General features: G+C 35.0%; 2 protein-coding genes across 2 annotated transcripts in view; one reads left to right on the top strand and one right to left on the bottom strand.

Moving 5' to 3' along the window:
- Positions 1-8542, top strand: part of LOC103460871 (carcinoembryonic antigen-related cell adhesion molecule 5-like) — a 14159-nt gene extending 5617 nt beyond the window's left edge. The window contains exons 2-8 of the mRNA XM_017303512.1: positions 1018-1350; positions 1926-2210; positions 2845-3111; positions 3419-3697; positions 3954-4214; positions 5181-5280; positions 8523-8542. Of these exons, the coding sequence (XP_017159001.1) occupies positions 1018-1350; positions 1926-2210; positions 2845-3111; positions 3419-3697; positions 3954-4214; positions 5181-5280; positions 8523-8535 (1538 nt within the window). The 3' untranslated portion in view covers positions 8536-8542. The remainder of the gene's footprint in view (positions 1-1017; positions 1351-1925; positions 2211-2844; positions 3112-3418; positions 3698-3953; positions 4215-5180; positions 5281-8522) is intronic.
- Positions 8543-10889: 2347 nt separating this feature from the next.
- LOC103460870 (carcinoembryonic antigen-related cell adhesion molecule 5-like) lies at positions 10890-15082 on the bottom strand. Its single transcript, XM_017303511.1, has 7 exons — positions 15043-15082; positions 14125-14457; positions 12938-13219; positions 12352-12618; positions 11760-12038; positions 11149-11424; positions 10890-10912 (listed from the first exon to the last, which is right to left on the bottom strand). Exons 1-7 carry the CDS (start codon positions 15080-15082, stop codon positions 10890-10892), a joined length of 1500 nt encoding a protein of 499 aa, XP_017159000.1.
- Positions 15083-16941: the final 1859 nt, after the last annotated feature.

The raw sequence follows: 16941 nt of genomic DNA, 5'->3' as shown, positions 1-16941 counted from the left end.
GAAATCCATATTGCCCAAAAATGCATCCCTGTGCTAACTTTGAGAAATAAAGAGTTAATAGTGAAATAACTTTTTTCTACATAATGAGAGTAGTTCCAAGAACTGCTGTTATAAGTTTTAAATCAATTTGATAATATTTGAGGGGAATAGAGAGGGGATGCATATTTTGGCAGGCTGGAAATTTTGCCCAAAAACGCTTCCCTGTGCTAATTTGAAGAATTAAAGAGTTAAGAGTGAAATAACTTTTTATACATAATGAGAGTAGCTCCAAGAACTGCTGGTATAGCAGTGAGTGAATGAAGTTGATTGACAGCACTAAGAGCATCCTACTGGTTCTGATTGGTTGTTTTGGTCAGGACTCCAGAACTCCAGTAATTGTAGTTCAGGAAGGAGGTGGAGGGGGTTGATTGTTTTCACAGATTATCTGTCTCATAACAAACTGCTACGACATTGTGACAGCTTTTACAAATATGGAGAAAACATAGTTTTTATTAAAGTTATAGACTGCAGCTTGAATAAAATGCAACTACATAGAATTTTTGAGAAGTCTGGATTGCTTCATGTATATTTTGCGTGTTGCTTTTGACTGTTGCTCATGGAGAGAGATATTTCAGTATCTAAAACCAATAGAAAAAAATTAAGCAACCTACTTGCATACTGGATGTGGACTGTTGGATGTTAAATTCGTGAGCAGAAAATATTGTGCTAATTATCAGTATTGAACCACAGAAAGCAAGGCCGATGCAAGCCTTTAAAATTGTTATGCTTTTTATGTGTCAAATAGACTCAAAAAAATTGTAACAACAGCTGTGCAGGGGGCCCAAACGATTTTTTTGTAAGGAGGCCCAAGATTCCTGGCGGCGCTCCTGTGCATGCTCACATAAACCAGATTGTAGCAAATTAAGAAGAGCAGATGTTTTGATTATGGGGTCTTTTTTGGGGTTTTGTTGTGTATTTTTTTAGGTGTGGTGAAATTGTCATAAATTTAAACTTAATTTATTTGATGATTTCCTTTAGGTCTATCTAATGGATTTGGAGTGTTACCAGATGGTCCTCTGATTGCCTCTGTTGGAGGGACAGTAACGTTCACAACAAACTTAAATCCAACAGTGACACCATTTYCATTGGTCAACTGGCAGTTTTATAATGGTTCAACACTTGAACTCATAATTATCTCACAGACTGTTGGAGACACTACTGCACCAGAATATGAAGGCAGGATCACTCTCTTAAAATCTACTGGATCTCTGGAACTTAGGAATCTGAAACTCAGTGACAGTGGAGAATACACAGTCAGCATTCAAGATGGTGTGGTTCAAAGGACAGGACGCACCACACTGATTGTTTATGGTGAGTAGATGTTGAACGCCCATTATGTTTAATTAGATATTTTTGCTTTTTTTAATTAGAATTTTATTTCCTATGTTGTCTTTTGACATCTTGTTTCAGCCATTCGTTTTATTCAAGCCTGTACGTGTTTATATGACATCAAATTATAATAGCACATAGGTCTTGTGAATAATTAATAGTAGCATAAAATTATAGCTATAAGTTAGTTACATAATTAATTATTACCTTCTGTGTATAAATTATTGCCAGAAGTCCCATTGAAAGATTTGGGTTTCAATGGGATTTGGGTTTCTATTATTATAAGTCAAATCACAACTGTAAGCACATTTGTTTAAAACTGCCTTCTGCTCTTTCTATCCAGATGATTTTCTGATTTTACTAATGTATCTTTTAATTTATTGTATGTATTTTGTATGGTGTGCTTGAGGCACCTTTAAATAAAATGTTTTATTATTAAGAAAACTCTACTTTCTAAGCCTACATACTGAAGCATTAAGCTGAGCATGGCCTTTTGGGAAAAGCAGTCTTATGTCTTTAAAATGATCCTGATGGTTGTTTTTTGTTTCCTCCAACAGAACCAGTCTCCAATGTCAGAGTCTCCCTACTAAGTTCAGACTTGATTGAGTTCAACAGCTCAATCCGTCTGTCCTGCTCCTCCTCTGGATCTTCTCTCTCCTTCCTCTGGATGAAAGGCAGCTCTCAGCTTTCAGCCAGTGACAGAGTTCAGATCAACACAAATGAAAAAAGCTCCACTTTGACCATAGTTAATGTGACCCGAAATGACCAGGAATCATACACATGTCGTGCGTCTAATCCTGCCAGTTCAGTCATCAGTGATCCAGTAAACATCTCTGTTAGTTGTAAGTTGTTCATCTAAATCAGTGGTTCTTAACCTTTTTTGAGGTACCGAACCCCCCCAGTTTCATATGCGCATTCACCGAACCCTTCTTATTCCTCCCCCCCGGCACGCAACATACTTCGCGGTATTCTGAGATTTAGTAATGTAATTATATTAGCTGTGTTACCACCGCCACACCACTAGAGGCAGTAGCAACCCCAAAAAGATGCGACTAAGGAGCAGATTTAGACTATAAAAAGAGTGGAACTCCTTCAATCAGTGCTCCTCCGCAGCACTGATTGGCTAAGCAATGTAACGTGATCCTCTGTAGCAAGTGATGGCAAAGTGGGGCGTCATCACGACTTTACACAAGTGTGTCTTTATCTCCGCGGCAGAGGCTCTGCCGAACCCCTGAGATCGACTCACCGAACCTCTGGGGTTCGATCGAACCCAGGTTAAGAACCACTGATCTAAATGCTCAAAATCTATTTGAAACTGCTGCAGCCATTGCATAAATATAATTTTAAAGGTTCTGCTCCTTTAATATATTTTTTTCTAACTTACTGAGTAGCCTACTTCATTTAATTATTTTAAGATTTGAATACATTTTTCAGTGAGATTACATTCTCTTTACATATTGCTGTTTCTACACTCAGATGGTCCAGACAATGTACAAATAGAAGTGTATCCATCTAAGGAACATTATGAGAAAGGTTCAGACATTAATCTGACCTGCTCTGCTGACTCATCACCTTCTGCTGAATATCAGTGGTTTCTGAATGGAGACCAGCTGACCAGCAGTGGTCCGTTGCTCCGACTGGTGAACATCCAGATGAGTCAGAGTGGAAACTACATCTGTAAGGCCTTCAACAGTAAAACTCTGAGATATCAAATATCTCAGCCTTCACCTATCTCTGTACATGGTAGGTATGAGAATGTTTTCAACAGCTCTACCTCTGTTTTTCATTAATAATGTCACAAAGGAATATGAGTTACTCTGCTATTAATGAGTAGAATATCTTTTCTTTTACTTATAGTGTTTTGCTTTGAAGGAGAAAAATACCAGGCAGTCTGAGACGCTTATCCTCAGTCTTTTTAAAACCAACTTTTTTACGTAGAGATACGTAGTTCAGGTCTTCTGTAATGATTCTTTTCTCTTTTGATTAAATTTCTCTTCAGTTGTACTTTATTGTCATGTATGACTTCTTTCTTTTTGTTTTTTCCACCTAGAGCGAGTCTCTAATGTTAAGGTTACTCCAGAAGTTACCGACTTAATTGAGTTCAGTGGGTCTGTCAGTTTCTCCTGCTCCTCCTCTGGATCTTCTCTCTCCTTCCTCTGGATGAACAGCAGCTCTGAGGTTTCAGCCAGTGACAGAGTTCAGATCACTGATGGAGGATCCAAGCTGACTATAATAAATGTAACCAGATATGATGATGGATCATACAGCTGTCATGTGTCCAATCCTGTCAGCAGTGCTAACAGTGATCCTGTACACCTCTCTGTCAGCTGTGAGTTTTTCACCACTATGATAAACTTCTTTTGAAATGGAAATAATAGGAACTTAGCAAATGTATTAGTCTGTTTTTTGTTGCTCTTTCTACAAAATTTGTGAAAATATGAGAAACACTTTTTTTTAAAATCAGATCAAGTAAAACATCACCATATTAATAAAACATTATCAGTTATCATTTCAGTATTGATATTGAAACTCTGGTTATGATGTTAATAAGGAGAATTAAAATTATTTGTTCTCTATAATTACAGATGGCCCAGAGAAAGTCAAATTAAAATCACACTCTCAGAAATACCCAGAAGGGTCAAACATCCATCTGTCTTGTTCTGCTGAGTCCAGACCTAATGCCACTTTTGATTGGTTCTTTAATGGAAACGTTCTGTCTGGTTCTGGATATGAGCTTGAACTCCTCAATGTTCAGAAGAATCAGAGTGGAAACTACAGCTGTCAGGCCTTTAACAGCAAAACCTTAAGTTATCAGACATCTCAAGTTTTAGTCCTATCAGTAGTGGGTAAGTATAATAAAGTAAAAGAAAATGTGAAAGCAAAAATCACTACTGTTCAAAAATGGTTTAAATTATTATTTTTTTTACCTTTTTCTAATACCTAAATGTCAGGTAAATGAGAGAGGATTTTTTTTTTTTAAACATATCCATTTTTTCTAAAAAGTAGTTTATGTGAGTTTTCACCAGTATTTGTGGTTCTTCCTACAGCATTCATTATCATATATATATAGGTTTGTATTTTATTGTGATTTCCTGTTTACATGTTTTTGTTTACTTTAATTCTGTTCTTTCTTTATTCTAGTTTATTATATTTATTTGTTGTCTCTAGTCATTTCTTGTAGTCCACTTTGATTATATCTCTTAGGTCCAGATATTCTTTGTTAGATTAATTTCCTGGTCCCCAGTGTTCTTTCCTTTCTCCCTGTGTCATCCTCTCATCTTGATTTGTTCTAACAAGAGTACAGATATATTTAAAGAAAACACTTATAAAATACAATTTTATGCTTTACAGTACATTATATTCGTTACAATATATCCCTGTCTCATCAATTTAATTTTGCATGTCATGACCACTGGGGTTCAAGAATTACCACAAAGTGTCACTCTTAAGAAAATCTCTCAAGTACCATTAATGGAATGTGACACATCTGTCCTTTTTGTCTGTTGACCTCGACTCTGTGTTTTTACCGGCTGTCTATAACACATCACTCAGATACTGATGCCACCTCCTGTACTCTCTAGTGTCCATTCTAGGTTTGCCAGCACTTTGCATTTATCTGCACTTGGCTGGTTTGCACTTTTTCTAAATTACACCCAAAACAGAGTAGTAATGCTAGGTGGACTGAGTGAGTGGACTTGAAATGTTCTTGTCAGTAATATTTCCAACAAGTAATGCAAATAATTTTCAAAACAAAGGATATATTTTTAACATATTGTTTATGTCTGTTTTCTGTTTCATTGTGTCCTGTTTAGAAGCTGCAGGTCTGTCAGGTGGTGTCATTGCTGCAATTGTGATTGCTTGCTTGATAGCTGTTGCTCTAGTAGCTGCTGGAGGCTTCTTCATTCAGAGAATGTAAGTTTCAAATTACATTAATTTAGCAAGCATAGTAATGTTCTATAAAAATGTTTCAGGAACCAGTACAATGTCCTTCATTTTTGGCAACTGTTTTGCTCTTCCTATTTGGTTTCATTTCTACGTTCGATTCACAAAGCAGCTTTCTCTAAATACATTATTAATTACAAATACAAATTAATACAAATTAATTCAAAAATCTAAATCTTCAACCTGCCACTTAGATCCTCTTCCCACTGTTCTTGTTAAAGTGACCCTCCCCTCTCTGTCCCCTCTCATCACTAACATTATACATTCTTCCCTTACTACTGCTGTTGTTCCCTTGGTTCTCAAAACTGCAGCAATAACCCCAATGCTTAGGAAAACCTGGTTTAGATCCCAATGAACTCAATAATTTTCACCCTATCTCAAATCTTCCATTTATTTCAAAAATTCTAGAAAAGACAGTTGCTGATCAACTCCATTCTCATCTTTCCAGCAATAATCTATATGAACAATTCCAATCTGGCTTCCGTCCACTCCACAGTACAGAAACAGCGCTTCTTAAAATTACAAATGATCTTCTAATTGCTGCTGACTCTGGTTCATTATCGATACTCCTTCTCCTTGATCTGACTGCGGCTTTTGATACAATTTCACATAACATCCTTATTGACAGATTATCCTCTCTTGGCATTGTAAATACACCTCTCAACTGGTTTCGTTCATATCTCTCAGGCCGCTCTCAGTTTGTTCAGTTAAAATCATTTTCCTCTCGCCCAGTTCCCGTCTCCTCAGGTGTTCCCCAGGTGTTCCCCAGGTGTTCCCCAGGGCTGCCCTGGGACCCTTGTTGTTTAGCATTTACCTCCTCCCCCTTGGTAATATTTTTCGCAAACATAACATCCAGTTTCTCTGCTATGTGGATGACACCCAACTCTATGTTTCAACCAAACCTTATTCTATGCTTCCATTTTCCTCCCTCACTGACTGTCTTCTTGAAATAAAACAATGGTTTACTCTTAACTTCCTAAAATTAAATTCCAGTAAAACTGAACTTCTCTTAATTGGTACTAATTCATTACTAAGTAAACTTGATAATTTCTCCATTTCAGTTGATAACTCCTCCATTTTTCCCTCCCCTCAGGTTAAGAGTCTGGGTGTCATCCTCGATAGCACCCTCTCTTTTGCCTCCCATGTCAATAATGTCACTCGGTCAGCTTATTTTCATCTCCGAAATATTCGCCGTCTCCGTCCTTCTCTCACTCCGCACTCCACTGCTGCTCTGGTCCACAGTTTGGTCACATCTCGTTTAGACTATTGTAATTCTCTACTTTTTRGTCTGCCACAGAAAACTCTGCATAAATTACAATTGGTTCAAAATTCAGCTGCTCGTATCATTACACAGACCCCTTTAATTCATCACATCACACCTATTTTACAACAGCTCCATTGGCTTCCAATCACATATCGCATCAACTATAAAATACTTCTTCTAACTTTTAAAGTAGTTCACAACCTCACACCTTCATATCTCTCGGACCTCCTTCACATTGTCACACCCACCCGTTCCCTCAGATCCTCTTCTTCTGTCCATCTCACCGTCCCCCTACTCGTCTCGTCACTATGGGGAGCAAAGCATTCAGCCGCTCTGCTCCCAAACTCTGGAACTCACTCCCACCTGATCTCCGTAACATCGAGTCTTTGCAATATTTTAAGTCCAAACTCAAAACCCATTTGTTTGAGCTAGCATACAACCTTTAATCATCTTTGTAATAAATCTTGTTTGTGTTTTTTTGTTTTGCTTTTGTTTTTATTACCGGTATGTATTTTATAATTTGCTTGCTTTTGTCAAGGTGACCTTGGGTGTCCAGAAAGCCGCCTACAAATAAAATGTATTATTATTATTATTATTATTATTATTATTATTATTATTATTATTATTATTATTATTATTATTATTATTATTATTACATGCATGTGCAGTTTTCCCCATCAAGCCCAGTAGAGGGGCGCAATTTGTAATAATTAGTTTGTACTCTATTCACCAACAAACACATTGAATGTGAAAGGGAAAGACAAATATATTTTGCCTTACTATCATTATTTGCATTAACCTTCTGGGTCTAGTGACAAGATAATGAGCTTTTTAACTTCTATTTCTTTATAACCTTGAGTCTATTTTTTTAAGTAGCAGATTGGTTGAGAAAGAGTTTAATTTTACTTGTCCTGACTTTTTTCTTCAAATCTTCAACGTGTTTCGGGCTATGAACTGCTATTCTATTCAATCTCTGCTATAATTTTCTTTCTGGAAACCTCAGACAGCTATTTATGTCCAACAATACTGTTTACTCTCACCTCACAAAATACATTTTCACACCAGTGAAAATGTATTTTAACAGGACAAACCTCCTTCAAATGCTGAGAATTTTTATTATAATAAAGTACTCTTGATGTAATATGCCTTCTTTTCTTTTTTACTCTTTTAAATTAGAATAACTTCAGCAGGTGTCCTTATTTATTCTTCACTAGTGAGTTTGTTGTGTTAGAACATATTAATTAAAATATAATAAAAATAAGCAGGCTTTCATAGGGTGTTCCTATTTTTCACATGACTTAAAGCAACAAGTTTCTTTTTTGTACTTTTTAAAAAGTTTGCAACTATATCACAATAGATCTGCTTGAGTGACTGGACATTAACTTTAATTTATTTCCAATATTTAGAAAAAATGTCCAAGCTCAATCAGAGTCAGGTAAAACAGGTACGTATTTTTATTGCTCTACTTCCCCCCTCACATTGAATGAATGAATCTCTATATAATATTTTATATGGGCATATGTTTGAATAAAATGTTTTGACTTGGGTCCACCAAACGCTAACAGGATAAACACTATAATGACTTACTAATATTATTAAAAAAGATGTATAGGTGGTAGCATTTATTTTCTGGACCTTCTCCTTTTAATGTGGAGCTCAATTTCTGTTTCATCTGATGATGTAGTTTTCTCTACAGCTGCAGAAATTAACTCAGTACTGCAACAGGATGCTAGTAGTGTGTTTTATTTTCCCTAATCTTTATTTTCAGATTTTTCTGATATTTGTAATTTTGTCAGAGCTAAACATAATAGGTAGAAGCTGAATAGATGACAGGTCAACGAATGAATGTAGCACAGTATTTAAAACAGTAATGTTATAAAAAGTTATTTCTGACCTTTAGCATCAAAAGCAAAAAAAATCCAACTAATTTGTCTGTCATGTTTTCCAGAACAAGAACATGAATATGAGAACATGAGAATATGAGTAAGGATAATCCTTCCATTATCCTTACATAATGGAAGGATACAAAATCTCCAGTTTTCCTTTGTTAAAAGGTGAGTTCTGAGTTATTGGCTCAGATTATTAGAAAAAGAATGTTAGAATTTCTTGTGTTTGATTATTCTTTATTAAAATATTTACATTCATAAAGCATCGCTACTTAAAGGGGATTCTTGAGGATTGTTTATAACCCATCTAATTAATTTTTCTTCATTTTCATCTTGCATATCATCAGAAATTAAGAAACCAAGGTCGTCTGTAACAATATGGAGAATTAATATTAGTACTCTACATTTATTTGGTAAATCTGAACAAACAATAGCATCTTAACCCTTGTGTTTACAAATGGGGTCCAACTGACCCCACATCCATATCACTTGTATCAGTTGCCTCAGTCCTTATCAAAGAAAACTGAAATAACCAGCAGAGGTTAAGGTTTAAGTAAGGCTAAGCTTCTCAATGTTACAATATTGACAAGTATTTTTAGTTTAGATATATCTACTTAACTTTGTATTTTTTTGCCAGTAAACAATGGTAATAAAGAGGAATATGCTGATATTTGGTATGACTAGAGAAAGAGAGAAATAGAGGCAAACATTCTGCAGTGAAACCCTGGTGAGATGGAAGCAGCCAATGTTGTCCTGTTATAACTCTTCAAATAGATGTTCTTTCTTGTGTGATACAACTACATATAGTATCAGGGAAAATTTAGAAATATATTTTATCCTCTTCTGATGAATAATCATACACAAAGGTTTTTGCTTGTTTCCAACAACTGTACAAAATGATGGTTAAAAAGTTTAAGTTTTAGAAGATATGTTTATAAAACTCTTTTGGAAAGTATTGATTAAATGCTCCATCATTCTACACATGTTGACAGATTTTTGTTAATACATGTTCAAATGTACATTTGATATGATCATGCTATTTTTAAATTGTACCTTGTATGACAGTGTTGTGTACATGTCTAATTCCAACTGAGAAAATAAAAAGCAAATCTATTTTATCTACTGGTGATGTGTTGACCTACATTTGATGAAAAACAGCTTCCTTATTATACCACTGAAGACTTTTCTAGTTCTGCATTTAACAAGTTTTATTATTTTATTGCCTAGCTCTTTATGACCTGGCAGCATTTCCGTGTTGGAGAAAATGACGACTGAATCCAAAGTTCACAAACTATGAGACCTTTTTCTGTTGTGCAATCAAAATAATGAATAAAAAAACAAATGAAACCCACTCCACGACAGCTGTATCTGTCACAATAACAGCCAGTATTCCTGATATTTACAAAAATTAAATAGATGGAATCTTTATTTACAGTGAAAGTTAGAAAAGTTATACTTTCAACATTAGGTATTGCATCCCTACATTTATTTAGCAGATGTTTTTTATCCAAAGTACCTTCTACATTCCAGCTGGAGAAGCCATTTATGACACACCTCTCTGTCAGATCTTTTCTACTTTTCTCTGCTTCACTTAATAACTGAATTATTTTCTGCCTATTTTACCACATTTTTGCAACCACCCATCCATCCATCCATCCATCCATCCATCCATCCATCCATCCATCCATCCATCCATCCATCCATCCATCCATCCATCCATCCATCCATCCATCCANGAATCCATGAATCCATGTTTACAATGCAAAACTGTAAAGCTACACAATGCCTTGACAAAATCAGATTATCTCTGTACACAAAGCAAGCAGCAGTACTAGATAGGAATTTTTAGGAATTGCATTTTTAACACGACAATAATTCAGACATTTTTCTGTTGTGGACTAACCCAGATGAACTGGAGACCATGAATAGAACCATTGAAAAAATTGGCACAATCAAGCCTATTAGAAGGGACAGTATTGCAGGGTTAATTTTGTGTAAAGAACTTTGAAAGATTAATATCACTGGAAATACCATTTTAGATGCATTTTAGATTAGATTAAAATTTCATTTTCTTGTCAAAGATGGGTGCTACAGACTTAATACTTTTCTTCTAAACAAGGAAACTGATCAGAGTTGATGGTGCGATGGAAAGCATTAAGTAAAAGACAATACTGGAAGAATCTCCTAAATGCAGCAGAAGACACAACACTTGGTTGAGATGTTTGATATCTTGAGGTTATGTTGTTAAAGACCCACCAATTGTAGTTTCCACTCTGATTCTTCTGAGCATTGGCGAGTTTGAGCTCAGATCCAGAACCATGCAGAAATTTTCCACTCAGGAATCAATGAAAAATGTCCGTAGGTCTGGAGTCAGCTGAACGAGACAGATGGATGTCCGACCCTTCCGGATATTTTTAAAAAGGTGATTCTCAGTTGACTTTCTCTGGGCCATCTGTAATTGTAGAGAACAAGGTGTCTAACTTGATCTGAATTTTTTAAAATGTGTTGCTTATATTTTTCCAAATAATGTAGAAATAGCAACAAACAACAACCACTAAGCTCCAATTACTTTCCCATTGTTTTGCTCTATTTCTCTCCTTTTCCAAAATGTGCTGCTTTTGTTGGTCTATCTATCACATAAAATACAAATAAAATATTTTTAAAGTTTCTGAGTGTGTTGTAGCTTACCTTCTACATGGATACCTTCTATAAAGAAAGCTGAAACTTGAGATGTTTGATATCTTGAGGTTCTGCTGTTAAAAGCCTGACAGCTGTAGTTTCCACTCTGATTCTTCTGAACATTGAGGAGTTCGAGCTCAGATCCAGGAGCAGACAGAGGATTTCCATTAAAGAACCAATTAAAACTGGCAGGAGGTCTGGAGTCAGCTGAACAAGACAGACGGATGTTCGACCCTTCTGGGTATTTTTGAGAAGGTGGTTCTAAGTTGACATTTTCTGGACCATCTGTAACAATTAATATTAATTAATTCTCCACATTGACCTTATAACCAGCTTTTTCAGTGTAGTGTTAACATAACATCTGCTTCATTAAGAGAAATAGTACAAATATTTGAAAAAGCAGCAGATATTAAATGTTTATTGGATGACCAATGTTATTACTGACATGATTAACTGATGGTGTTTTGCAAATATGATGGTGTTGTACTTAATCTGACTTTTTAAAAATGTGTTTCTCATGTTTTCTCATATAGCGAAATAGCAACAAACAACAGCTGTTAAGCTCCAATAAATGTTGTATTAATTTCAAAAGAAGCTTATAGTAGTGGGGAATAACTCACAGCTGACAGAGAGGTGTAGTGGATCACTGTTAGCACTGCTGACAGGATTGGACACATGACAGATGTATGGTCCATCATCATATCTGGTTACATTGATTATCTTCATCTTGGATCCTCCATCAGTTACTTGAATTCTGTCACTGGCTGAAACCTCAGAGCTGCTGTTCATCCAGAGGAAGGAGAGATAAGATCCAGAGGAGGAGCAGGAGAAACTGACAGACCCACTGAACTCAATTAAGTCGGTAACGTCTTGAGTAACTTTTACATTAGAGACTCGCTCTGGGTGGAAAAAACCAAAAGAAAGGAGTCATACATGATAATAAAGTACAATTGAAGAAAAAATCAATCAGAAGAGAACATTATTACAAAATGACACTACGTATTTCTATGTAAAATTCAGTTTTATAAAGGTTTTTAGGACAAGTGGCTGAACCTTTATCATGACATTTTGTTCTCCACAGCCAAGCAAGCACTGTCAGTGTTCAGTAAAAGAACCTGTTTTACTAGTTAAAGGTGTAGCTGTTTTTGCTTAGTGGAATTACTATCACAGAGTAGATGTACAGCAGCGTTTGAAAAAAATTTGCAAACCTACCATGTACAAAAATGGGTAAACGCTGAGATGTTTGATATCTCAGAGTTTTGCTGTTAAAGGCCTTACAGATGTAGTTTCCACTCTGACTCATCTGGATGTTTATCAGTTGGAGCAACGGACAGCAACTGGTCAGCTGGTCTCCATTCAGAAACCACTGATATTCAGCAGAAGGTGATGAGTCAGCAGAGCAGATCAGATTAACATCTGATCCTTTCTCATGATGTAACTTTGATGGATACACTTCAATTTCTACATTGTCTGGACCATCTGAGAGTAAACATGAAAAATAATGTGAAATAGATGAAGAACTAGACAATAATGAAAATACGGTATATCTTATTAACGGGGACTCAAATGTTCTATACTCAAAGTGATTACCATGAACCGCTAAATAATGTAAGTTAAAAAAGAATGGTTAATTTACTGCAAAAAAGCTGGCAAAATTGTGACATGATGGAATCGTTTTGTATTCTGTCACAATTTTTTTTATTTTTGTTGAACTCATGAAAACAGTAAAGTGAACAGATCTCTGGTGTTTGCATGTGTCTTTCTTAATATGCAAATATGATCACAAATAGAAACTTACAGACAACAGAGATGTTTACTGGATCGCTGGTGATAGAACTGACAGGATTAGACACACGACATCTGTATGATCCCTGGTCGTATCGAGTCACACTGACTATAGTCAGAGTAGATCCTCCATCAGTATCAGTGATCTGAACTCTGTCACTGGTTGCGACCTCAGAGCTGCTGTTCATCCAGAGGAAGAAGAGAGAAGATCCAGAGGAGGAGCAGGAGAAACTGACAGACCCACTGAACTCAATCAAGTCTGCACTTAGTGGGAAAACTCTTACATTGACTGGTTCTGTTGGTGAAACAAAAAGCTGCTGTCATCAAAAAAGAAAAATGATGAACAAACTATAACAATCATGAACTAATTTATTTGAAATCTTAGCATGAGGAGAGGTGATATACAATTTTGACAGTATACATTTCTCTTATTAATGCTGAAAAAAACCTTTAATTTTCAAATAACCTGATCAAAGTTTGTGGTTTTCACTTGAAATGACAAGTAATATACTTTTCTGGATTTTTTTAGACAAAAACCAATACTTGAAGTAAATTAAATTGTTTTAAATCTGCTACCTAATGCATAAGCTTTACAATAGTGATATTTTAAATATGCTGCAATTAAATCCACTTTTAAATCAACTAACATCAAGCCATGCCAGTTTTATTGTGAAGCCCAAATCAAATAACATTACATGTTGAGGTAAAATACACAAGAAAACTTTTTGCAGTGCTAACAAGGACAAATCTTCAATCAGCAAACTCTGCAATGAAAGTTGGAGGACATATTCATTTTAAGGTTCTTTTTACCTAAGTCAACAGAAAATTATTTTTGCAAAGTTGCTTGATGAACATTAAGTGTTGATAAGTTTGAATGCATGGAGCAGGCTGAAAGCTACAACACACTGACCATGTTTCTGTGCCTTTCTAATAAAACTCAAGTTTTTAAATGTTCTGAATGAAAGCTCATTTTAAATTATGTAGTAGACCATTTCATAAATGTATTCATTTTTGCTGCCACGAAATACATTTAAAATAGTCCAAACTTCAGCATAATAGCCTACAGCTCTCATTTGAGTGGGGTGCATGAGATGGGCGGAGGAAGACAGACAGATAAGGATAAAACAATAAAGTAAATTGCAGTAAAACCTCAGAGACAGAAACATGTTTATTTAATGTTGGCTTTCAACATTGACTCACCATATATGTCCAGTGTGATGCGTCCTATCTTTTGATACGGTCCATCTTGAATAGTTACTAAATAACCTCCACTGTCACTGAGTTGCAGATTCCTGAGTTCCAGAGATCCAGTAGATCTGAAGAGAGTGATCCTGCCTTCATATTCTGGTGCAGTTATGGTTTCACTAGTAATTGAGAAAACTATGAGTTTAGGTGCTGAACCAGAATCAAGCTGCCAGTTGACCAATGTAAATGGTGTTTCTGGTGGATTCAAGTTTGTTGTGAACGTTACTGTCCCTCCAACAGAGGCAATCAGAGGACCATCTGGTAACACACCAGATCCATCAGATAAACCTGAAAAACAGTTACATTATTAAAAATAGNTGTCCAGTGTGATGCGTCCTATCTTTTGATACGGTCCATCTTGAATAGTTACTAAATAACCTCCACTGTCACTGAGTTGCAGATTCCTGAGTTCCAGAGATCCAGTAGATCTGAAGAGAGTGATCCTGCCTTCATATTCTGGTGCAGTTATGGTTTCACTAGTAATTGAGAAAACTATGAGTTTAGGTGCTGAACCGGAATCAAGCTGCCAGTTGACCAATGTAAATGGTGTTTCTGGTGGATTTAAGTTTGTTGTGAACATTACTGTCCCTCCAACAGAGGCAATCAGAGGACCATCTGGTAACACACCAGATCCATCAGATAAACCTGAAAAACAGTTACATTATTAAAAACAGCATAAAAAGTTAAAAAGCCAATCTGGATAAGAGCAAAAGGTTAGCAGACTAATGTTAAGTAAATTTGAATCATTTTGAGCTCTGTTCAGACCCTGCTCAAGGATCATGTTTAGATCATGTTGTTAGTTTATTTTTTTTTAAAAATGATTAAGGCTTGAATTTATTTTCAAAAACATTTTACATTTTACTAATTTCTTACCTGTAAAAATGACAACCACAATAAAAAGCAGTTGTAACATGGCTTTTACGTAAATCTGACTGTGAGGACAGCTCAGCACTCAAACTGAAACTTTAAAAATCATTGCGATGAATATTGGTAAACTCTTCTCGGTGTAAATTATCACAGTAATAAGATCTGCCCACTTGAGTTATAAGGTTGCCAGAGAGCGCCCTCCTGTGGTGAATAACGTTTTTGTGTGATCTAAACAGTCTTATTCTTGAAAAGAGGCATAAATGTCAATTCAATAATGATGAGATAAACTTACAAAGAACGTAATACATTTAACAGGTAGATTTAAATCTCTTGTATGGTGCTTTATGTAGTTGACTTTTAAGCTTGTATTACACAGTATTTGAGTATTTGAGTTTTTAAGAAGTAGACATTTTTTGACTTTATTCTTTCACAAAACTGTTCTCAGGTTCTCCTAAAACTACTAAACAAATTCTCATCACAACTAAGCTGAAATTACTGCAAATATTCACAAAAGACTATTAAGAGTTAAATTTTTATTTTACAATTTCTAAGCTAAAAATTATTAATTTACTAGGTGTTCATTCAAAGTATCTGTTTTCCCATAAACAGTTGTGTGAATTTTGATGTTTCCTAAATGCATTAATAAAAATCCAAGGAAGAAGATGGTCTATAATTCAGTCCTTTATTATAGAATCCCTTGCTACACAGCTATTTCATGAGAAATCTGGTTTAAGACTAAATGATTTAAGAACGTTTGATATTTCAAATAAAGAATGAGCACCTATTCAATTAATATGCCACGTTTTTTGTTTGTTTCCAACAACTGTACAAAATGAGGGGAAAAAAGATAAAGTTTTAGAAGGTATGTATTTCAAACTCTGATGGAAAATATTGATTTAATGTTTTACACACATTGTCAGGTTTTTGTTGATGCATGTTTAAAAGCACACTTGACATGATCATGATATTATAAAATTGTATCTTGAAATAAATCACACAAATTGGCTATTAGATTCTTCACAGTGTTGTGTACATGTCTAATTCTACCCGAGAAAATAAAAGGCAAATCTATTGTAACTGGCGACATTTTGGCCTACATTAGATGAAAAACATCTTCCTAATTATACCAGTGAACATGTTTCTGGTTTTGTATTTATCAAGCTTTAAGATTTTATTGTCTAGCGATTTATGACTTGATAACATTTTCATGTTTGATAAGATGATGACTGAATCCAAAGTTCACAAACCCTCTGAGTTCTGCTAAAACTTTGTTTCATTCAGTTTTAGTTTTGGGAACATTCATGTTTTTCAGAAACTTAATGAAGTTAATTGATGCTTTAATAGTAAAAATATAAAGAATGAATTGTTTATAATATACTACGCACTTAGTATATTACTAAATGTTTACTAATATTGCAAGGATCTACATTATACAATTAGAATGTTAATAAATGTTTAGTAATAGTAATTATGTTACAGATTTTTATCTACAAACATTTTTCTGTTATTAAATCAAAAATAATGTATAAAAAACAAATCAAAGCCACCTGTGGTCATCAGCTATCAAACATCACCTCCCAGTGGTGAAACTCTGTTATTGCAGGACAAATCTGGACTGACACAAACTCTAGTTAAAAAAATCAAGATGACGAGTTGACATTTGAGTCACTAAGTTGAAAAGTGTAATAGAGATATACTGGAAAAGGTGACGGTAAACTATTTCTTATGTTCTGGTACTACAGTTTTTATTTTAATTATGTAAAGCACTTTGAAATGCCTTGATGCTGAAATGTGCTAKACAAATAAAATGTGATTGATTGATTGATTGATTGATTGATTGATTGATTGATTGATTGATTGATTGATTGATTGATTGATTGATTGATTGATTGATTGATTGATTGA

Source organism: Poecilia reticulata, unplaced genomic scaffold (assembly GCF_000633615.1).
Source record: "Poecilia reticulata strain Guanapo unplaced genomic scaffold, Guppy_female_1.0+MT scaffold_316, whole genome shotgun sequence".
In the NCBI taxonomy this organism is placed as follows: Eukaryota; Metazoa; Chordata; class Actinopteri; order Cyprinodontiformes; family Poeciliidae; genus Poecilia; species Poecilia reticulata.
Note: the sequence above shows the minus strand (reverse complement) of the source record. Positions and strands in the feature narration are given on the sequence as shown.

Excerpts from the sequence above, each read along its gene's own strand:
- LOC103460870 (XM_017303511.1), bottom strand. The coding sequence starts at position 15,082 with ATGTTACAACTGCTTTTTATTGTGGTTGTCATTTTTACAG. Across the intron at positions 12,039-12,351 it reads TTTACCCATTTTTGTACATG|AGCGAGTCTCTAATGTAAAA; the intron begins GTAGGTTTGCAA and ends TTTTCCACCCAG. Across the intron at positions 11,425-11,759 it reads ACTACACCTCTCTGTCAGCT|ATGGTCCAGAAAATGTCAAC; the intron begins GTGAGTTATTCC and ends TAATTGTTACAG.